Raw genomic sequence first — 25,061 nt, 5'->3', positions numbered from 1 at the left:
TAAACCAAAAATTGAACAGTTGGTTTTTCTTAGAAAATATATTAGAAGACGAATAGTAAAAAAATGGATAATTTAGCAATAACAAGGCACAATGTTACAGTGATGTCATTTTGGTGTGTTACAGTCACTCTTTAATTAGTTTTGTAATGTAGTAAGTGATGGTAATCCATTTTCATAATTACCTATTTAAAAAATTACTTGAAATGAAAATCCTTTTTCCTTACTCTCTCACAGTATTGTCACACAAAGAATGTGAGACTATTATAACTTGCATAATGATGTGCAATTATATATATGCCTGTCACATTCCCTTTGTGTTCCTGCTACTTTCAGCTAATATCTTCACCTCTTGCATCATGAATTTTTTTCTTGCTGTCCTTGCTTGTACTGTAGTTGTTTGTTCTCTAATGTAAGGATTATTATGTAAGCTGTTTTATGTTGCAGTACTTTAACATATGTTTTCATTGAAGTTGAATCTGAGTTTAAATCTTCAGTTTAAAAGTCTGAATTAGGTCTTAGATTTATAGTTAATTTTGTTTCAGGTTCAGAGATGGCTTACATGAAGTTCACAATATATTGTTCTTTCCGTAATTTAAACTGTGCATGTTGAGGGAATAGTTTCTAAGGAACAACTTCGAGTTGTCTCCTTCAGCCTCTGCCTGACCCATTGAATTATTAATAAACCAAAGTAAACATTTTGTATTCTGTGGAAGAACAGCAAATGACTGCTGAAGTGTATTCTGCTTCTTTTGGGAAGGGGATGCTTCAGTTCTCACAAGGTTTTCATGAGTTCTTGTGAGAAATCAGCAACCGAAGCCAAATATCCACAGTATATATTATTTGTAGTCACTTTTAAAGTTTTAAAAAGTTAACTGTATACAAAATCTTAAATTATCTTGTACCTTGATAGCAATTTTTGCCTTTCTGTTTTCTCCAAATATCTGAATTAAAAGGCAACTTAAAATAAACAGGAGAAAAGTCTTACAAGAGTTAATTAGTGTCTGAAAGTTCACATCCCTACTCTGACCTGTCACCAGAATCATATGCAAGTGGATAAAACACCTGCAAAAAGCAAGGGCCATTCTTCCCCAAGGCAACGAAACTCTCACTGCCCAGAGATCTTTTTGTTATTTTCACGTTTTTTTCTTCTCTAAATTGTTTTGGACATCATAGTGTGAGGGCATAGAATGGTCTTATATTTATATAAGTAAAGAACAACTAAATAATCAGCTGCTACTAGTGATCTGCAGTTTCTTCCTGCAAAGAACTACACTGAGCTGAACTAGATGATACAAATTGAGCACAAACTGAGCACTGCATTTTGTAGAAATACCCTTCAGTCTTGGAAGTAGTTTGCTTTTTCAGTACAACCTTGAACCAAGGCTGGTATGTCCTGTTTCTCATAAATCTTAAGTTCCCAGTGAGGCTAATTAGCCAGTCCAAGTTCTGGGCTGAAAAGCAGAGGGAGCTGTGTCAGCTCAGCATGGGGCTGCAGTGCACACTGTGGGTTGGCCTCTGGTGTTGGGGTGGGAGGTTAGAGAACTGTAGATGACAATATGTATTTTAAATCTGATACACCTTTTCCATGCCAAATTTAATTTCCAGTAAAGGCTCTAAGTCTGTTCCAGATCTTTAACGTTTACAAATAAAAATGTGATTTGCATCTTGTAAGATGTTTGCAAGATAATTCCACAAAAATGTACATTTTTTGCTTTGTAAAACTTGAAAAGATTTGCATATGTGACTTAATTAATGGTAAGTAACTATGAAATATATTACTTTACATTTTCTCTTCTACTAATGAGATAATACCAAAGGCAATGTCCTCTTTTTTTTCAGCACTGATTTACAATCAAATTTTGCACATTCATAGCAGTCTCATGGTGTAGCTGATCAAAGGGAAAAAAAATAAAAAGCCACATTTATTTGTTAATATAAACACTAAGTATGAAGTTTTCAATTTTCCTTCATTGCATTTTCTTCTTAGAAGATGTTAATGCACCTTTCCGCTTTCTCTGTTCTAAGGAAGACCATTAAGAATCCAAACAGCCCCTCCAAAGAATATATATGTAAAGGCATCTGATTTATCTTCATAATCAAAATGCCAAAAATAATCATAGGTTCTTTGTAGCACTTATAATTTGTAGCCCACATTTTTCCCACATTTGCAATTTACATTCTGATTTTGCTGCCACATTATAGGTCATGGAAGTCTTTGTTCTCATTTCATAATTTTGGCAGCTACAGCAATATTTGAAGAGTATAGCTGTATAATCTGGAGGGCAAAATGTCTATAAGATAAGAATAATTTCTTTAAAGAACTTGCATCTGATTTGGAAATGTTTTGATTTTTTTTTACATATTTTGTGATGAAAAAGACAAGTCTGTCATTTTGTACCTGCAGTCAGCCTTCAAGCACAACAGTAGTTTTGATTCTAAAAATCACACTTATAAATGTCACACAATGTGTATTCAAGTGTGATGTTATGGGAATAAATAGAAGCATATATTTAAAGACAGTGGAATGATAAAGTCTTTCAGAATTCCAAGGTTTCTCATAGAAACCTTTGACACATATTGGTCCACTATCAGAAAAAAAAAAAATCCAGATAATTCCATTAGCTGCTAAATGGTATGAAATACTAGCTTTTTACCTGAGATTTAGGACAACAGAAAACCACAAGAAACAGTGTACTAAAGACATACTTTATATATGCTTTTTTTTTCCTTGATAAGATAAAAGGATTATATTAATCTTAAAAGTTGTTGCATATGAAAAACAATTAAGGAGGTTTGAAAATAATAAATTTTTCCTTTAAGAAAATGTTATTAGTAAGGCACTGAGGCAATTTTGAGCCTTTCAGTTTTTCCCTAATGGAAGCAAAGCCTGTTTTCATAAGTCTTAGACAACTTCATCACTGATAAAAATCCTTTTATTTGAAATAAAAAAACCTGACATATTTACACACTAATTACTCATTTCTGATAATAATTTTGAGGTACATAAACATTAGAATAAAGTCTCAGAAAGAGTGGTCCTAGAAAAGCATTTAAGGAATGTCTTCTATGGTAACTACCCTTTCTGATTTTTCTTTTACAGTGCAAGACGTATGCCTGTGTTTTAGAGAGTCATCTTATGGGACTTACCATTGACTTCAGCATGGGCTTTGTCTGTTTTGATGCTGCCACAAAGGTAAAGTTCTAAGAAATTTTTCCATCACACAGTTAGTATTCCTCATTATTTCTAATATTTTCAGATAAGTAGTACATCCTTCAAGTGTTCTTCTCTTTGTTATAGTAACAGATTATCTCTTGTCAAATCTCTCATGCTTTAGTTGAAATTCAGGACTGATTTCTAATTATGTGAGAAATAGTATTCTGTTATTTGCTCGTTATTGAAAAATCTATACTGATACCCATCTGAAACAAGCATCAGATCTTTATTCTTTAATTTCACATGAAAGCCCACACTGATTCAGCTTGATGGTTTGTTTTGCTAGTGTGTCCTTGGTTTTGGGAAAAGATAATTTTCTTTGTTTCAGTTTCATCTGTGAGCTCAAAAATAATCTTCTATTCTCTTCTCTTGTTTCATGGGCAGGAATGTGTGCTATTACAGCAATTGCACAATTCCCAGTTTATATTTTAGCTATTATTGTTCAGATGTCTGTAAAAAGAAAAGCCAACCATAGTCTATATGTCTCACCCATCAGCTTTTCCTGTCAGCCTTAAAAAAACTCAGTAGAACTGATGAAAGAGTTTGCTTTATCAAGCAAATAAGATGGAATCAACTTCCATATTGTATTATTGCACATCCAAGGCTCAGTAAAACCATTGAGACCCTGAGTATGTCATATGTTGGCATTTGCACTAATTGCTGGCAAGTCTTACAATGTGCTCAGGCTTTACTGCTGCTGCTCGATGCTGCTGTTAGTGGTAGAATCTTTCTTCTGAGCGAAATGGTGAAACCTTTCTTCCAAGTTCCACTTCTCTTCAATACCTATTTTCCTTTGAGATGCTGCAACTTTGCCACCACCAACTGCTGAAAATGCCCTTTTGACTCCAGAATTTGTTCCTATGCTCTGTCGTAAGTCAAGCCTTCCCACCTCATTACTCCACTAACCCAAACCCTTTTATTATTCCCACTCCATTCTGTTTGTTTGCACAAACTGATGAATTTTAAATTCAAACACTTATGTAACCTTGTTTCTTTTTGTTAAGCAAATAGTCTTGTATAATTAATCAGTGAAATGTGACTATCAGTTTAGAAGGTATTACACTAAAATACCAGTACAACAGAATTAAAATACAGTAGCTCAGTAAAAAAAAAAGTGTGGCTTTCCCCCCACCTTCCAATATTTTTATATATATATAAAAGTATAGTAAAGAATTTCTTTTGTATATCTAACCTTTCAGTTTGAACCCATTCCTTCTTGTATTATGTGTATGGTATTGTATGCTAGAACAAAGCATTACACCATGAATTAAAAAAAAGGACATTGTTTTGTTAGGTTATCAGGCATTAGGCAGCGTGAGATAAGGATGACAGTTGCATTAGAAAAGAAAAGAAACAATACAATAGAAAGCAACATAATCCAAGAGACTGCTGTAATTCAAATTATCAAACAAGCCATAAGGTGAAATGTCTGAAATTTAAGTGTGTCAACCATGTTTTAGTAGGTGTTCAAATAGAAAAAAACATTACCTAGTCTCCATCAGTTTATGGAAAGATGAAGACTGTAGTGCTCTTAGCCAAAAATTTATTCAGATATCTTTATTATGATGATGACAAGTGTAAATTATGTCTGTGCTGGCAATGTTCTTCAACAATATTGCTAATCTCATATATACTGAAATGCAAACTAGATCTGTATAGTCACTTAAGCTAAAAATGTTATTTTCCACATTATGAAGTTCATATGAAGCAAACCCTGCTTTCAAAAAAAAAAAGTGAAAAAAACCAATGAGGACAGGGAAAACATTAGTATGATTTTAATTCAATCATTCATATCTAAGTAGTATTTACGTGTGCATTTGTGAATTAAGGATATACAAAAGTCCTAGCAAGTGTCCTGTGAATTAACATACTCAGTATTAAAGAAAAAAACATTATTAAAAAGGTCATACCATTCATGAAAACAATATTTACATATAGTTCTTTATAATTTCTAGGATTTTTTTGCAATTTTTTTTTGAAAAATCAGTACAAGCTATTATCTTTTCACTTCCAATGACAGGATATCCACAGCTCCATGGGGCACCCTGTTTCACTGTTTCACCGCCCTGATCCTTTAAGATTTCTTTCTTATGTCCAATCTGAACTCTACCTTCTTCTACTTTAAAAACATTGTCCCTTGTCACTATAGGCATTGGGAGAAGCTCTTTCTCCATTTTTGTATAAGCCTCCTTTAAGTACTGAAAAGCAGCAATAAGATCTCCTTGGAGCCTTCTCTTCTCCACGTTCAACTCTTTCAGCCTGCCTTTATGAAAGAGATGCTCCAACCCTCTTAGTGGTCCTTCTCCTGTACATGTTCTCTTCTGTTATTTTGCTGCTGCTCATACCAAATTCAACCACTCCTTTTTGTGTAAAGATTAACTTAAAGCCATACTTCCTAGACTTCAGAGTTCAGTGTCAGATTGAACTGTTCTTTCTGTATTTCTCTCAGAACAGCTCAGAGAATAACCCTGCAGATGCAAGATATTTTAATGAATTCACAGAATGTCTTGGACAAGTACCTGGAGGAGAAATCTGCTGAATATCATTAATTTTTTTAATTCTTATTTTTTATGACATTTTCATGTTTTGGAAACAAAACAGTTTCTGAGAAGTCTTGCCTAATATTTTGTTGCAGTGGTATCTTCAGTAAATCTTCAGGCAGTCTCAGTCTTATACTTAATACTGTGCTCATGGTATTTTAAGTTTTTTTCTTACTTACTAATGAATTGACTGTGGATTGTCTTTATAAGTGCATAATTACGAATAAACTGAAATGAAGGAAGCCAAATTCTTTAACTCATTATTTTAACCGTTATTCAGTTATTCAAATGTTCCAGTTATTTAAGCAGTGCAATAATATTTAAATTCTTTCTTCCTCTCACATTTCCAGTAAGTGAATAGATTTTGTCCAACATGCCCTGACAAATTGCAGTCAAAATTTCACAAATTTTCTAAACCCCAAACTCACCCCAGTCTTCATGAACAAGTGTATAGGGGATAATGGCTCTCATTATGTTTATGATTTCCAGACAAAAGCCTTACAACCCTGTGTAGGCTGTAAGGCTTGTTTGCTGTCATTTAATCCTTAAATAATACTTAAATATGTAAATTGAAATTGGTGGTTAAAAACTGTCATCTGTGCTAAATGTATTTCAAGCCAAACATCATAATTAGATAAAAACATTGTTTCTGTGTCTGCACAGACCTATGATAAATATGAGTACACAAAGTATTAAACTGAGTTATTCAGAAGGAATCTGTGCTGTGATGTGATTATAACAGCACTGGCATAAATCATAGCTGTTTCTGCTGCATATTTCACTGCTTTCTCATATTCATTTTCTGACTGATAACTCATACAGTCAACAGTAGTTTGTCATTTGGAGTATTTTCATATGATGTTTTATAAAAAGCAGTTACAATTTCCTGAAAGGAGAGTGAGCAGCTTTTAAGACTACCTGGTTAAATCTGATTATCTCGACATTTCAGAAAATTACTTCTCAATTCAGGTAAAAATTCTGCCAAATAGAATTTTGGCCACAAAGTAATTTTTCTCCTTGCACCTTGAAAAGTAATGATAAATATATTTATGCCCCTGTTCTTCTGTGGCACTTTTCAGAGCCAAAGCTCCAGCGCAAGATGTCATCTTTTATTAGCACTGTATGGTTTGAAAGCAAACTGTGACACATAGCCCAAGCCAACACTGGCACGTGTTTGATTATGATTATTTTCATTATGTAGTCCTTCATTTGTGGTAGTTATAAACCTGGAGTCAAAAAAGCCACCTGCTTCCTGTGTTGGCATACACAGAAATGTAATTCTAATCAATAGGGAGTTTCCTCAAGGGATCTCTTCCACTGGGGACTTCTTCCAAAAAATGCCCACCAGCTTTAACCAATTTTATATGCTTTATTTGAAATACAGGATGTCAGATAGAATCCCCTCACTGAACTTCCCTCTTTCTTCATTGCTGGTATTCTGTGAAAAGTAAATTTAGATAATCTTTGTGAATTCCCTTTAAATATTTTATTTTCTTTCCTGCCTTAATCATATTTTCCTGATTCTGCTTAGTTACTCCTTGCACTACAAGGTGCCTTAGTATACAGCATCTACTCCAGAAGTAATTTTTCACTAGAGACGTTCCATATGCTAAATGTTTTGTTTATTTGGTTTTAAAATATGAAAACTCTGAAAAGATGCAAAAGGTTCTGTGGCAGTTCTTAGAAATTATATACCAAATTTTATCCTAGGCCATTTTTTGCAGTATTGTGTATCAGAGTTTACGGAGAAAATATTTTTCTCAAGTCCTGCCCAGCTACATCCCAGCATTCATGTCCTAAATTTGTCTAACATTAGCTAATATATAGACATCAATGTTTTAATGAACAAATGTAAGTCTCTCATGGGCAATTTCTGTTAGGTATGGACGTACATAGATACTGTGATGAACATTTATAAATAAGATTTGCAGCCACAATAGGCACCTTAAGAATTAAGTATGGAGACTGATAGATTAAAGAGAATAACAAGACATGTACAGAACGGAACCTAACTACTATTCTGAAAGTGATCCAATGTATAAAACTACTTACTCAAGTGCCATTCAGTAACTGATTCTTAATGTGCTTCTATAAAAAATGTATGGGAGGATATACATGGAAATATGTATATTATATATATTTCTGGTTTACTGACATATTCATTAAAATTGTTTTCTATAATGTGCATATTTTCATCATCAATTCCATGTAATAATGTATGTCTGTTTTGGATATACATTGCCATATACCTACCTGAGCAAAGTGCTGTGTCTGTAGTCCATCATATTTACTGCTCATTAAAACAGCAGTCAAAATATATATTTCTCAGAAGGAAAAAAAAGTGTCCCTTGTAGGATTGAAAATAAATGAAGGTGCTGCTGAATTATATGGTGGTGCTAGAACAGGGTAAGAAAAGGCTCCATAATGGCCCACAAGGTACCTATCAACAAATCTCAGTGTACCTTCCTGTGTTCTCTTGCCGAAACCTTCACCAAAAAAAAGAGAATATACCAGGAAGAATTAGTAACATTGCAAATACATTTAATTTGGTTTCCATACCAAAAGACTACTAAATCACACAGATCAGTATTTCTCTTAATTTCTTTAGGAGCAATCTCCCATGTTTTCTAGGGATACATACCTTGTCTGTCTCTTCATGCAACTAATACATATACAGCATATTGAAATAAAAGAGCATATAAAAACCTTCTTAATATTCAAATTACAGTAGTGGGGAAGGCAGAAAAAAACCAGACTCACTGGAAGATGGAGATTTAATGATGTAACTCTTGTGAAAAAATATTTATTCCATGCTTCAAGGTTTAAATGTTGAACAAATAGCTACTATAACTTTAATATAAGCCATCAGCATGCTTCATACAGTTTTATGTTCTGTGGCTAGAAACAATTGTTGGTATGTTGTCCATTGGCACCAAGCAAATACACTGTAGTCTTTTAGCATTTTATGTAATTTCAGTAATGGACAAGAACAGTTATTTTATAAGGGCCGACTTTCATGCTTTTTTCCTTTGTCTCATTTTTGTTCTTTATCCTCTGTGTCCTCCCCTGTCTTTCCCTTTACAGTTATAAAGCTGCAGCAGCTGACAAAGGAAATTGCCTTGGACCATAATTCTTTTGCAGTAAGACACTCTCCAGAGATCAGTAACACAGTAGAACTGAGCATGAACAAGATCTTAATCCTACTCAGTTCCCTACTGCTGCTATAACTCTGGATAAAGTGTCACTTGGCAAGAATGAAATCTTTCTCAATTAGCTGTGAGACAAACAGACAAATTAAGGTGTATCCCAGGTGCCTGAAGACTCAATTACTTTTATTCTTAGAAACAAGGACCTGGAGGGCTTAAGCTCTTGATTTAGTTTGACTTGTAGGAGTATCATGTGTTTTAGTTACGACAAACAGCATTAGCTTGAAAGGTGCCCACTGAAGTTTAGCCTAATTCTGTAACATATACCACACATTAAAAAATTGCCTTAAAAATCAAAAGGAAGACTAATCCAAACAGTCAGAGTATGAAGAAAAAAGGAGGCAGTGTTGAAAACAGCTATAGATTTTTGAAGGTGTGATGGAGAAGACAACAAAGGAATTTGATGAAACTAGAACTTGAAAGTGACCTCTGACATCATATCCTTAATAAAGATGGTTTCTTTGTTTACTCCACTATTTACAGGTGATCTGGAATGTAGCTGTCTAATCAATATAAAACATTGGCAGACTTAGGTTTTTTCCAAGCATCCTACTGAAGGCCAAACTTTCTCTTGCTATTATATAATAAAACCTGTGTTATTCATGCCAATGGAATGGCATTATGCTTATGACTTCCCATAGATCATGTATGTAGACAAGACGCACTTCATAAAATCACAGGGTATCCTGACTTGGAAGGAACACATAAGAATCATCAAAGTCCAACTCGTGGTCCTGCACAGTACAGCCCCAAGAATCACACTCTGTGCCTGAGAGCACTGCACAACTTGAGCTCTGTCAGGTTTGGTGCTGTGACCACTTCCCTGGGGAGCCTGTTCCAGTGCCCAAGCACCCTCTGGGTAAAAATCTTTTTCCTGGTATCCAAACTAAACCTCCCCTGACACAACTTCAGGCCATTCCCTCAGGTCCTATCACTGGTCACCACAGAGAAGATCTCCATGCCTGCCACCCCTCTTTCCCTCACAAGGAAGTTGAAGACTACGATGAGGTCTTCCCTTAGTTTCACTCTTCTCCAAGTGGCCTCACCTGCTCCTCATGTGGCTTCACAGCAGGTGAAATGATGCCATTGTAGTATGAAGTGCAAACACTGTTGCTCAAGTTTATTAAGTGTAAATAGTCTTTCTGCAAGAAGAGAGTTGGTCCACAGTGGATAATTTGACGCAGGAGACAAAACTGTTAAATAATAAATTAAAAGTAGTTCACTAAATCCACGGGACATAAATTGTGTTCTGGTTGGAGATTCTTATGTTGACAAAATACACATTTTCTTTCCCAGCTGCAATGCTTAATGCCCTCTGTATCCTAAATTATATATCTATCCCAGAGCCATGGACTAGTCAGACATTCACATTTCTATGAATATTCCTTAGAGCATGGTAAGTAAAAATACAGTCACCTATTTATTCTGTATTTGTTTGATAATCTGATCTCTATTTAGGATTAGAACAAACTCCTTGACCCAAAATGAAACAAAAACTCTAATGAATATTCCTAGTCATAGCCCAAACAAAGATAGTTACATTTCTGATGTCATTACCTAGATGGAAAGTGATTTTGTTTGATGTCATCTCACCAAAATTGTATGTGGATTAGTCCAAGATTCTGGGAATGAGTAGCAAACTGACATATAATATGATTACAAAAGTATTTTCTAAGGTGCCTTTAAGAATATGTGTTCTAGATCTAGCACTATTGGTAAGAATAGAAACAATAATAATTGTCTTCATTTGTACGGCTGTATTACAAGTATAGACAAGTCAATAGCTTTTCTTCCATGTGTCATTTGTATGTTGCATTTAAGTACCAACTCTAAAATAAAAATATGCAGGCAGAGAGCATTCTTTTTAATTTTAGTAGAATAACACTAGCAGAAGATAATAGGCAGTAATTTGTTTGGAAAGACTAGCACAAATGAGTCCTAGATGATTACTTATAAATAAAATATTTCTCATTAAAAAGTATTGGTGAAGAATCTTGGTCCCAGATACGTCACAGGAAAAAAAAAATCCTGCTAATTCAGTGAATACAGGATTTTGCTTTTTGATGATTTGTTATTACAATAATTTAATAACATCTCAAGAGGAGTCTTAAATCTAATTTGTCAGCTTGTCTGCACAGTTTGTGTGCATTGCATTCTGGTATTCTTTGAAGTTAATTTTATTAAATGGTGTAAAATGCAAAAGGCAGCCTAAGCAATATATGAATAATAATTGGAAAAAGGACTTATATCTTATTGGTTGTTTTCAATTTTATGCATGATACATACTGTATTTGTTCAAAGAGATTGTCTTCTTACAGTGCATTTTTCAAGCCATGGATTAATTATGTCAGATTTTCTGTGGCCACACTGGGACTGTGCAAATTGTGGCACTGGTGGTATTTTCAGTGTATGCCTTTGTCCCCACTTGCTGAATTGGACTGCTTGCTGTTGTTTCTAAATTCTACCTCTCATTAAATGAGACTTCACTTTTCTCTCATTCATTGAGAAGCAATAAATAGTGCATCTGGAGTTCTCCTTCAAGGTATCATAATGTTATGTGCCATGACTTGAAAGGTGTGTCAGGATCCTCAAGAGTAGCTGATGCCACTGTATACAGGAGAATATTTTTTAATTTGGTTGCAATTTGTACGTTAAAAGGAATTGGTACCTGGCCCACCTGTCAAATCTATTTTAGGGCAAACAAAAATTTATTGCTTCCTATAAATGCTGTATATAGACCTGTAAAATATTCTCAGTGATGCAGGTTATTCACAGTTACTGAGGGAACTGCTTGAAGAGAACAAGCTGTTTTTGTCAGCTCAAAGTAGCCCTATGAGTGTTGAGCTCAGTAACATTGCACCTTCAAACCAGTAAGTACTTCTGTTTATAGTTCATAATTCCTAAAAACTGATTTAGAAAAATTTTATGTGACACACATTTAGGTGTTCAACAATTTTCAAAAAAGACAGCATGTTTTACAAGTGTACTTACTGGTTAAAAGTCAATATGTATACATAAATATATTTATACAAAATTATGACAGCCTATGTTAACTTTCTGAAGCAACCATTCAACAAAGGGTTGCAAAGAACTCTGATATTCAAAAGCATTAAAAAATAAGGCCTGTGACAGTGGTGCAGATCAGTATTCCCAAGGATACCTATACCTAATGCAGGAGAATTAGCCTTTAAAAATAGAATTTGGAAGAATAACCACAGTGAACCCTGTAAGACTGAAGTCAGCCCATAGGATCATGAAATACAACACATGAAACTCTCTTTCTCTTGTGTTAATGTCACTGCTGTAGTTTCACATCTGTGTGAAACTGGTGCTCAGGTGAATGGGTCTGCTCTCTCCTTTCTTACTGTGGCACTATAAAGTAGTCATTGAAAAAGGATAGGTCTGGTCCCTGTTCACTGCTTATGCATTTTGCAGCAATGAAAATTAAATGAACCACACTCAGAACATATGCAACCAGAGAAATTAATCCAGTGATCCCCAAGATACTTTATTTTAAGCAATGTGTATGCAGTCATAGCATTCTGTATCCATTATAGACATGCTATGCATACAAAATGTGCAGTTCTGGCTACACGGGGCAGCACTTCAGCCTCTTTGGCAGGAGAAAGGATTTAAATGGGTCTTACTGGGCATATAATTAACTAATTTACTCAACTTTTGCTATCTAGAATTTGAACTTCTAGTTTAAGTGGTTTAAGCTATCTGTTACACTTTTAATGTAGTATAGTATATTGAAGTAAACACACATCCAGACTCTACCCTAACGAACCAATTCTTGCCATTTTAAGTGTGTGTAATTTGTTGAAGATCACTCAAAAGGAGCAGATAATTCTTTCATGTGGGAATCATTTAATGCATTGTCAATAGCATTTCTACTCCTTATGCTTTAGATGAAGAGTATTTAATTGTCTCTGCAGAGACTGTCAGTTCTAGGAGCTTGTTTTAGTATCTTGATGTTGAAATGCAGTTTTGTTGGGATTAGTTCTCTCCACGCTATAGACCTGATTTTGCAGTGTTCTTAAGTAAGAGCCCCAGCTAAGTAGTAGTCTCCAAAACCAATGTTATGCATAAATTGAAGTGTGTTCCTGAGTCATGCCTGTGATTTGGTGTGACTGTCGTTCTCTTTCCTCTGAATGGGAATGAAGTACATGGCAAAGCATGGAAATGTCAAAGTACCTCAGTTCTATACATCCTTCATCTTCATTCAAACTTAGTCTGACTGGGAATAAGGCCAGGTACCCTGGGATTTTGCCGGCACATCTAAGGGTCCTTGTTAAAGGTGCATCTCTCTCCCGGCCTCTCCATATATCATCAGAGAAGAGAAAGATGATAGCTGATTGCTTTGATTGTTTTCTCCTGAGATAAAGAGACAATCAGTGCCCTTTACATTTCTCATCCAGGAAATGACATACTTAAGTAGATTTTCTGTCCCTGCAGAAAGGCAATGATCTTGATCTTCTGACAAGATATCATAGATCTGTAAAATAAAAAGGAGTTTACAAAGCAGGTAGGAATATAGCCAGCTGAATGATGTTATATACTGGATTGTTTTGCTTAGTATTTTTGTTGTTTTGTTTTTTTGTTTTTTTTTTTTTTTAACCTCACTATTTGTACAATATAAATAAACGTCTTTGGTCAAACAACATCAAAGGAATTTCACACACATAGAAATGAGGGAAGCTATTATATTTTCTGTAGCACAGATTGGTAGGCTCAGTAGGACAACATTTGAAACAAATAGGATATATTTTCACATAAGCTGCCAAATTCCTGTAGTTTATGTGAAACAGAATGTTCTTAACTCTGTTTATGGCAGATGGGAGCTCACCTATCACATACACACAAAGAATGAAAGTGGTGCTGAGACTAGGGTTCTTTCTTTTAATCTGGAAGGGGCAACTCTAAAGAGACAATTGTAGAGAAAAATTCTAGCACTTGCTTTGTGTATGGTGCACAGTTAAGATGTTGTCCTTGTGGTTTCTTTTGTCATTAGGTTGCTAAGACAAACACAACAAACTTTATTCAGCTTGGTGCAGGGTAGTGATTTTTTGCCAGTCATAAAGAGACCAACACATCCTGAAGCGAAGGAGCCTGCATAGATTTAGGACAGTTAAAAATTTTACCTCCCCCATATTCTGTTTAATTCCCAGTAGATAGTAAGCCATTCATAGATAAAGACCAAGGGCACAGATGAAAGTGTTGTCCTACACCACTGAGAGAGAGTAATTTACAAACCGTTATAGAAAAGTGTTGCCTTAAGTTCCTGTGTTGTCTGATGCCTGTGAAATCAATGTTCATCAAAGCAGTAGCACAATGTAAGTGATGATGACCTCCTAATTATGTGGAATACTATTGGAATCACAATGAAACATTTTAAAAATCCAAAATATCTGGATGGTGTGGGATATCTTTAGATGAGGTTGAAAGGACAACAAAAATAGATATTTTTCATTTTTAAGCAAAGTAGTTTAAAATTTTTTTCTTCATAAATCCACACTAGATATCATTTTTTAAAGAGATGTTTTGCTAGACATCTGTACATTTTATTAATTGTATATTTATTTTATAAGGCATTATGTCTTTTTCAACAAGATACAATGCAATTAATAACATAATTGAAAGGCCACTGATACATTTAGAATTAATGATTTGCTCAAATCCCTCACTAGAGCTCTCATAAATAAACTCAAAATATTTTCTCCTTAAAGAAATTTCTTTTGTTATTTTATCTTTTAAAAATAGAGATTTTTTTTTTTTACTATGATATGGTCTTTATGTTAAGACTAGACTTTTTTAGTATGGAACAAGGGGTCTTGTATAGTCTAGTGACAAACACTTCAGATAGAGTAGGGAATCCACAGATCATCAGTGGAAAAAAATCCTTGTCTTTTTTTTAAATACTAAATATAGATAAAGGAGTTTCAGCGTAAATTTCACAAATGTAGTCTGACAGGTGTTATTCGAGCACTGGCAAAGTATAATATATCTATACGAATGAAGAAACATCTGACCACAGAACACTACATTTATTTAATTATGTACCACAGAGGTGTTAAAATTTTACTTGGAAGGAGATCAGCTATTTCTAATACAATTTTCAATGACAACTACATTGACTTACTTGTGTATGATTTTTTATATTTTGGTTTGGTTTTTTTTCCCTTTAGGCTGTGCTTTGGAGGTACAAGTTTTCCCAGCTCAAAGGTTCTTCAGATGATGGGAAGAGCAAAATCAAATTTTTGTTCCAAAACCAAGATACTAAACAAATCGAAGCAAAGGTAAAAACAATACATTGTTTATATAAAGGCAATATACAATTTTCAAAGCAGCTAGGGGAGTGGGGAAGCATAGTAAACTAAGTTACTTGGAAATATTAGATCAATGCATAAAAAATGAAAAGAAAACCAATGAAATTGAAGAAAACTGAACAAATTACTTTCATCTAGTTGAAAGTTTTTTGGAATGTGCAACTAGATTTAAAAATAATAAAATAAGGATGTATGGTATATATGGGTTTAGGGATGTTTTCCAACTCTCCTCTTTCTCATTGTGATAAAGCTATTTGAGAGCTTGTGTTTTTTGCCCTGTAATTGTATCATGAAGAAATGGTGGAAAAATATATCCCTAAGTCAACCTGGAAACAAAACTCAGCAAAGGTTGAAAATCTGTTTTTATTCTCAGAGAAAAAAAAAAAAAAGTGTGGATTAAATACATATTTCCCAACAAGGCTGAAGTGTCTGTGTCTAATGCAAAATTAGAAAAGTTGTATTTCCAGCTGTGCTTTTGATTCAAGAGTTAATTCATGAAAACAGTAGCTGTGAGAGACAAGCTTACTTCAATTTATGTCTTTTGAGAATAAAGGCATTTAACGTCCAATGTTTGTGAGAAGTGGTCTTCCCAAGGTCTGCGATGGTTGTAACTGCCTTAGAGTCTGGGTCAAAGTTCTTTTTTGACTAGGATCTAAATTTTAGTGTAAACCTAAAAACTAGTTTCTTGTTGATGTCTAAGCTTTGCTTTCAAAGCATTTTCTATACTGTTTTACCTGACCATTTCAGAGAAAAGTTTGCAAATATGTAGGGTATTATAAAATATGTAAAGGAAAAAAATGCATGGTTTTGGGGATAGTTATGTGTTTAAATGCCAATATCTACATTAAGCATCTTCCTCCATGTCTCTTTATGCTTGATGTTAATTGTTTTCTACCCAGCAGCGATTTACTTGATTTTGAGAGTTTTACTCAGTAAAATAAAGGTATGTAAGAGTTCCTATTAAATCAACAGCAGTAAAATGTGAGGACCATGGTTCTGATACCTTCAATGTTCTGCTGCATCTCAAAGATAGATACTTTCTTATTTCTGATTTCCTTCAGAGATATTTTTTTTGGTTTTGGTTTTTTTTGTTGTTTGCTTTGTTTTGTTTGTTTTTTAACTGGTAAAACTAGAATATATTTTTAATACTGAATTAAATTTAAAAAAAATAAAGCCAAATTTTTTCAGCTCTAATAAGACAATACAGTTTAACCTAATGTTGTGAGCATGATTTTCTCTTAAGAAAGTAATTGTAAAATCCTGCTCTTATGTACAGATGAAGGATGAAAGTCATCATTATTTTTCTAATATCTGTCTGCTATTGCTGTTGTATTAACACATTATTTTAGCACTAACAAAAGACATAGGAGTCCAAGAATGATGCACTGTTGGGGTGTTTGGGGATTTTGGTTGTGTTTTGGGGTTTGTTTTTTTGGGGTTTTTTTTTGTTTGTTTGTTTGGTTTTTTTGTGGGTTTTTTTTTTTTGTTTTTGTTTGTTTTGGTTTTGGTTTTGGTTTTGGTTTTTTTTGTTGTTTGCTTTGTTTTGTTTGTTTTTTAACTGGTAAAACTAGAATATATTTTTAATACTGAATTAAATTTAAAAAAAATAAAGCCAAAAATAAAATACAATTTTGAAAAAAAATTAAGGGTTTTTAATGTTTTAAATTATATCTGTCATATAAATCACTTAAAGATACATAAGTATGTTGGACATACATAAGCCTTAGAGGTATCCTGTGCCTTTATTGTACCTATTGTTATTTCCACTCCAATTGAGTTCTAGAAAATTCTGCCAAACTTTTATTAAGGTAGAAATGCTACCTTATGAAGCCAGAGTATTATACAAACCTGCTAGCATGCTTATTAATATGCTGTCTTGTTCCCTGGTTGCTGCTCTTTACTATGAATTTACTTTCACATTACTCATTTTTGAAATTAAAATTTGTTTATTTTAATTAATTTTCATGGTGAGCAAAGCATATCAGCTATATGCAAAGATGTCAGGTTATATTCTGTTTGGAAGGTGCTGTGGCATTTATAATGAGCACTTCTATCCATTCCAATTTGTTTACATATTAAGTATGTTGCTTAGTCTATGAAATGTAGATAAATGTGTCTGTAAAATGAATGTGAAGGTTATTGGGTCATGTATTTTCAATGCTGGTTACTTTACAATTTTGTGGATAATCGCCTTCTGTATCCTTTAAAGCTTTCATAGATTTAAAGCAGTATTCGTCATAAGGAGAGGTGGTACAGTCTAGCCTCTATTTTCTTGCTTTACATTCCTGAGTCAGAAGTATAGCTATTTGTGGAACTGTTGAGTCATTAACAAATGTTAATCAGATTTTCAGAAATATTTGTAAAGCCAGATTTCATTAATACTGTATGCAGACTTCATTTGAAATCAGAGGATGGAAATTTTGTAAAACATCTGTTAAAGGTTGTGATGAATATTCATGCCACAGCTATCATCACCTGTTTTGCAGCTGGCATGGAGACCCATTGCAGCAGCATTTTCTTTATGATTCTATTCTTTTTTTTCCCCAAGTTATAATACAGGGGGAGTAATCAGAATGTAGTTAAAGGAGAACACAGCAGAGAATAAAACCAAAAAATTGAGGAGCCATTGCACCAATGTATTAGGGCTCTTCACTTGCTTATTCCCAAGCAGCCCTGCGAAAGCAGGGCGTAGCAGGTAACTTTCCAGACATCGCAAATCCTGTATTCAGTTTTAGGCCACTCACTAAAAGAAAGACATTAAGGTGGTGAAATGAGTCCAGAAAAGGGAAAGAGAGTTGGTGAAGGGTCTGGAACACAAGTCTGATGAGGAGCAACTGATGGAGCTGGGGTTGTCTAGCCTGGAGTGAAGGAGGCTCAGGAGGAATCTCATTGCTCTCTACAGCTGCTTAAAAGGAGATTATAGCAGGTGGGGTCAGCCTGTTCTCATAAGCAGCAAGCAATTGGACAACATGAAATGGCCTCAAGGTGCGCCAGGGGAGGTATAGGTTGGATGCTAGGAAAATATATTCAACAGGAGGGTTGCCAATCATTGGAGCAGGCTGCTCAGGGAAGTGGCAGAATCACCATCCCCAAAGGGATGATGTCGATATGTACATGTGGCACTTGGGGACATGGTTTAGTAGTGGATTTGATGGTGCTGGATTAACCATTGAACTCAATAAACGTCCTATTCAACCTAAATGATTCTATGATTTTATATAATAACTTCACAGAAAAATATGAGATATCAAAACAAAATTCTTCCCGTCTTCCTTCATATATAATGCAGAACATTTTGTGTATCTCATGCTTTCCCAGATGTGTGTGATTATGGCAAGATGAACCTCTGTGCTAATACCCTTTAGCATTAGAGCACTTATTCACGATGTGCAGAATCAGGAGTGTCAAAATTCTCATCTATTGAATTTTGATCCAAACTTAGATAATTTTGTTATTATTCTAGAAATGTGTTCCAACTTTTAGATACACATTTATTGGGAAAAAATAAGTATGCATCAGCATTTTAAATTTTATCATACTATCTTCATAATTTTTTAGCACCTTTTCTGTATTCTGGTGGAATATACTGAGATATCAATGTTAATGTTAGAAAAATCTAAGAAAAATGCATTTTGGAGTAAGTCCACGCCACGTGCATTCATCAGTTAGCTTTTTTTTTGTTGTTGTTTTTGGGAAAAAACACTTGCCACCAGAGTTCATATTCCTAAGTGAAAGACAGTCCTTCACTGACACTGAATAGCTAAGATTTTGATGATACTGTCAACATTTTTTCTAGTGTGCTTCATGCCTGACTTAAAAAATTCAAAATGGCATGCCTTGAGACATACAGCATGTGCTATGGATTTTGTTACAGTTTAACTTATTTACCAGTATTGTTCTTTTCAGCTTTAAAATAATTTTAGGTATTTAAACATTTCAAATACTGCCTTTTTTTTTTCTGTAGAGGCGTTGTACTCATGCTTTTGTTTGGCTTCTCTCTAAGTGAAATTATGTTATTGTAAAGATATATAATGTAAAATAAAAGTGCTTCCTCATGGATTTAAGCAGTTCCAGTCTAAAAATCTGAACAATAATTACCACAGGTCATACCAGTGGGTCTCTGGCAGGGTGTCTGAAAGCAAACACCTTACTTAAAAGGTATCTAAGGCAAGGTCTAAGTGGTTTCTGACAAGAAAACCACTTAAGGGCAGCATTAATCACTGATACCCCTTAGACATTCCAATCTGTAGGTTATTTCCCAGCTGTCACTCAGCAGGAGATATTGCACAATTTTTCTCAGTGAGACAAAATTTTTATGAGTGAGAGCTACAAAAGAGAGCTGTCACCTTGACAGAATGTGGATCAATGTGTCCCTGTATTTGTTCTTACTGAGCTGTTTGGCTTTGGTTAAAAAAAAAAAAAAAAAAAACAAAAACAAAACTAAGCACAGGAGGGCAAAGCTTTCTCTGCATCTGTAAGGCCCAAAAGGGTTTCTCTTAGACGTTCCTATCTAGTTACTTATCAGTTTACCTGTTTGTTTAGCTATAGTTTAATGATCCACAAGTGTCTCAGTAGTATCACAGCAGCTTCTGGAGGTGAAACACTATCTAAGGACTATAATAAACTCAGAATGGTGTGACCTTCAATACAACCTAAGTAATAGACTTTTCTGACAAAACAGATGAGTACCTTAAATCTTTGAGTTCCTGTTTTGAGATGAATATATGCCTCCAAACATAGGACTAAATGATGTGTATAAAAATCAGTATCTTATTACATTATTGAATTTTTACCAAGCTGGGAACTGAGGGTCTCTCTATGCTTGATAAAACATGTGTGATTCAAAGCTACGCTTCAGTCTGTGCTTTCACCTCCCCAGCTTGCAGCACAACAGTACTCTTAGAAAAACTCAGGCAAAGCCACATTGCTGTGCTGCATCAGGTGAGCTTTTGTTCACAGATTGGCTGAACTCCTAAGCTGAGCAGTACAAAACTGAAGTGGGTGCAAAAATAAGTTTATCAAGATGAAGGTCCAGTCAATTGTCTTCATCTATTTGAATATGGAAAACCAAAGAAGGCACAAATATGGTATCAGCAAAGAAAAAAATTTAACTTCAATGATTTTACATTAATCTCATTATTAATACTATCTTAGTATTAATTAATGCAAATTAATAGTACTTGAAATGATCTTGTAAAGAAATCTAATCTAAATATCCTGAATGACTACTGATCGCATTACTATGAACAAAATACCCACTTCCTACCATTGCAAGGTGACTTGATGGGTGCTTGCAACATCTTCCAGGCTGACATTTCTGCTCATTTCAAGTCCATTCTCCAAAATCCAATTTTAAATTAATCCTTGTTCTTAGCCTTGAGGGTTTTTCAGTGAGCACCACAGTGCTCTTCACATTTAGAGTATTGTCTTTAAATGGGTTATAAGTATACAGCCTTAAGATTTTTATAGAGTGATTGCTCAGTTGCAGTTACTGAATTTTTGTATTCGTATTTCTGACTTGTGTTGGTTTCTGTTTCCCAGTGTCTTGCACATGGATTATTTGTCTGATATCTATTTTAGATTAGATTCTGTGTAAATATAGAAAGACACTGTAACTCTACTTTTGATGAGCTAGCATATTCTTTTATCAGCTGTTTATATATGGATGAAAGAGGAGACTTTTTAAAAATATATCATGGGTACTTCAAAACATACAATTGCTGGATTTTGTAAATGCATCATTTATGTAGTTGTATCATACTACATAATATATGTATAATACAATGCAATAAGAGATTGCTGGAGTTTGCTTCTTTTCTTTTGGGAAAACTCTTTTTTTCTCTTTCTTTCTCTGTCTTTTCAATCCAGACTTCCTTTGTGAAAGGCTACTAGAATTCCAATATCCTTCTGACATTTTCAGTCACTGCATCTTTCTCACATGCCTTTTTGCCCACTTACATTGTCCTCAGCAGGAACTGCAGATGTTCAGATTAACAATCTGGTACAATGACAGCAATGTAGGGGGAGAGCAGTTTAATCAAGAAACAGCTTAGAAAGACAATTTGAAGAGCAGAGGGTACACTGATATTGCTGGGAGAGTAGGATCTTAGGTAAGGTGTACAGGCAACAGTCTGGAAATTGTAATAGTAAATTGTGTACTTGTGCATGGACAAGTAGGTGTGGCTTAAATTAGGATTTCTTTGCTTTTTTGGAGGATTCAGAGCATGTGACTTTCCCTACTGATATCAACTTCAATGGCTTAATAATGCATATTTTTTCAGGTTTCTTAGGGTTTGTCTGTTTGTTCTCTTGAAACTTCACCTGTACTATGTGTGCAGTACACACTATCCTGCCTAGAGGAAAGTGTATTCAGATAAAAGTACGGTGGAGGACAAAGTGTGCACAAAAACAACCAGGGTGGCTGGGGGTGCACAAGAGCCTGAGGGTTCCGCTCTGTCTGCCAGCAGTAGTGCCAGCCTGGAGACACCTAAAAGGGCAAGTTCCCAGCGGAAGTGAGGGCATGCTTTTTCTGTCAGCAGCCCTACATGAAGTTGTATCTGTTTGTTAAGGTTTCTTGTGATTAAGCTAATCTGCCTGAAAAGTGTTGTCCCTGATAAAGTCCTGTTCCCATCAATCAGGCTTCTGGGAACTGAGTCGCAGCCATTAATCAGACCCGCATGTACTTGCCACACACCAGTCAGCCTACTGTGCTTCACATTGCTTTAATTTCCAGTTAAAAATGCATGTTTTCATTGAAATAGGAATAGTGCTTCATTGCAAATAATAACTGAGCCTTTGCTGACTTCTCAGTGCTCTTCTTTGCAGTCAAGGTAATTTCCATGTTGTGTCATTACTATTGATAATAGTTACCAAGTGGGACCTTCAGAGGCTGTACTGTGGCCTCACCCATTTCCCTTGATGGTCAATTGAGCAGTGGATACTCCTGATGTGTTACTATTGCAGAAACCTGTGATAACTCTTGGAAATAATTATACTCATGCACTGTGGAAATTCAGTGCCCAGTAGCTGTAATAATGATAGTTACAACGTTTAGCTTGTAGAGTTGCCTAATTGACTTGAACAATTCTCAAGCTGTAGCATTTGTTTTGATATGGTTATCTTGTTGAGACATAGGGGGAACTGTAGTCTTTCTACAGATAATACATGCAATTGATATTAAAAATATTAAAATATTTCACGGTTCCACTAAATATTTATCCCCTTATCTTAAGCTTCCGGTGTGTTTTTATAGTACTAAAAAGGTACACAAAAAAATTAATAAAATTAAGTTAACTGAAAAGTAACTTAATTCCAATGACTCATAGTTGTTATTCTGAAATAGCTGCCATAATTCCTTGATTCCTCATCTTTGAATGACCATTGTTTTCTTATTTATGATAAATTCTCTTATTTTAAAATTTGAGGGAGGTATAGTGATAAAATTTCCATCCTCTTTGGATTTAAAACTGAGAATGTCTCTAAATGGATTAATTTTTTATATAGACACAGCTGGCAGGTTTGTAAAACTTGGCATAAGTTGTATCTTCTTTATTGAGAATTGGTCATCAGGGGACCCCATGGGATGTCATCAGTTTGTTTCTGAGCATGTCTGAAGGACATCTGCTGAGGCTGTAGGAGACCTGAACAAAGCCTCACCCATTCAGTGCATCACTGGACACTGCACATCCAGCTGTCTGCTTTCACACTGTTGTCCCTCACCCATGAAGGCTTTGTGAATGTCTCCATGCATTCCATGAAGCAATGTCTTCCATTTTTTCTCAAGAAGCAGAAAATTGCAGGTTGATGTCATTTGAGGGATTTAGCAATTTTTGTTGAATGTACAACATTTTCAATAATCTTCTAAACAATAAAAGCAAAATCCTGGCACCATATAGCCTGGAAATACCAATGTTAGACAGACAGACAAGTAGAATATACCACAGATAGCAATTATTGGTTTCATGTTGCAATGAAAAAATCTGTATGGGCAGTGAATCAAAGCAGAAATGTAAAATCTGTACTGCTTTCCCTAGACTTATAGGTATTGAAGTACCTCAGTAATTGATTAAAATACAACAGATATTTATTGATTAAATACCAGCTTCAAAAACACATACTGAAAAAAACCTAAAAAAAAATGATCAGATAAAGTCAATTGGACATAAAGGAGCAAATTTATATATGTGAAAAAAATGTATTTTTATTTATTTTCTCTCTAGTGGGGTCTAAAAAAGTCCCAGCTAGTCTAATCACATGCTGAGCAAGCTATAAAGAAATGTAAATTGAAGCAGAAAAATCAGGAATTTTTATAATATTCCTAATAAATTTAAAACATGGAGTATGTTCCTTTTTTGGCCCAATAACAAATCTGAATTATCACTGAGTGATAGTAGCATATTTTGAAAATATATCCTCTCTTTTTTAATATATATATTAAAGAATCAGGTAAGAAAATAGCTGTTTGTGTGATTTAATGGCTGATTAATACTGTGAAGAGACATGATGAACAAATGTAATATATATGGCACTCAACATAATTAATTTTTATGGTTAAATAGTAGTAGTCCAGAGGTGTGCAGACTGTTACAGCACAGCCATAAGGTTTCTGCCTAAATTAACCTGCAAAGGCGCCAGGTGTGCATTAACCTGAGCAAAATAAAAATTATATAGTGTCACTTTCTTTCCCCTTTAGCTAGTAGGATCTCATATTTCTATGAGGCACTTAATCCAGAAATTTGTCCATCTTAGCCTCCAAGCAATTATTTACAGAATGTTCCATTTTCAATGTCTAAGTCCCTGTAATGGAGAATTGTAAGGCTCATCAGCAGAATTGCATCAAGATATTAAAATTATTGCTGTTGTAATAGTGGTTCATTCCTAGTTATATGCTTATGGGGTGTTTTTCCATTTCATGTTTAATTTTTTTTTTTTCTCACTTCCAGGAGCTGGAGTTTTCTAACCTGTTTGCAGTCCTTCACTGTATCCACTCATTCTTTGCAGCCAAAGTGGCTTGTTTGGACCCTTTGTATGTAGGCAGCCAAGCCACAGCTTCTGCTGCTCCCACAACTTCTGGTACTGGCAAATTAAAGTATTCTACTTGACATCCCCCGTGACAGCACTGCCACTTAACAACAAGACATAAAAATGTATAAATATTCATAAGATTTAGACCTTTGGTGAACCATGTATGTGGAAACCAATCCTGGAGGCAAGACATCTTGCAGCATCAGCAGATAAATGGTCACGTGGGATCATAATTTCATCTCGGTTCTGCAAGACATCAGTAAATAATCCTAGTCAAAACCCCACAATAGGATGGATATGCTTTTAGTATTATCTATTTGTACTTACATAGTGCTTTAAGCAACGTTGGAAGCAAAGGAATAAATGGCGAAATGAAGCACTTGAGTGTTTAATAAAATTTTCGAATTGCTGTAATAATACACAAATAGAATTGTCATTTTCCTCTTTTCAGATGTTTTCTAATGACAATATACTAAACTCTGAGTATGAACATAATGCCCTTTCATTATATTATAAATGAGAGCAAGCATACAGTACATGGTGACAAAGGAGATAAGCATGAAAAGACATTTGTGTGAGTACCTCCTCAAATAAGAAAGCACTTTAAGCACTGTTGTAAATCCATACTTGTGTTCATACATGGAATCATGCTACTTTTTCCATTTAGTTCTCTTAATCTAAAAGTAACAACAGCAAACATATAGCCATACTGGTCTGATACATTAAAAACAAAATAAAACAAACAAGC

At 34.6% G+C, this 25,061-nt stretch overlaps 1 protein-coding gene across 1 annotated transcript in view; it reads left to right on the top strand.

The window, feature by feature from the left end:
* The window catches only part of SNTG1 (syntrophin gamma 1), a 309,019-nt gene extending 284,287 nt beyond the window's left edge, over nucleotides 1–24,732 (top strand). Inside the window, exons 16-18 of the mRNA XM_041473703.1 lie at nucleotides 3,101–3,193; nucleotides 15,149–15,259; nucleotides 24,232–24,732. Of these exons, the coding sequence (XP_041329637.1) occupies nucleotides 3,101–3,193; nucleotides 15,149–15,259; nucleotides 24,232–24,390 (363 nt within the window). The 3' untranslated portion in view covers nucleotides 24,391–24,732. The remainder of the gene's footprint in view (nucleotides 1–3,100; nucleotides 3,194–15,148; nucleotides 15,260–24,231) is intronic.
* The last annotated feature ends 329 nt before the right edge of the window (nucleotides 24,733–25,061 follow it).

Source organism: Pyrgilauda ruficollis, unplaced genomic scaffold, assembly GCF_017590135.1.
Source record: "Pyrgilauda ruficollis isolate IOZ18807 unplaced genomic scaffold, ASM1759013v1 scaffold30, whole genome shotgun sequence".
NCBI lineage: Eukaryota > Metazoa > Chordata > Aves > Passeriformes > Passeridae > Pyrgilauda > Pyrgilauda ruficollis.
The sequence above is the reverse complement of the archived record's forward strand: the minus strand, read 5'-3'. Positions and strand labels throughout refer to the sequence as shown.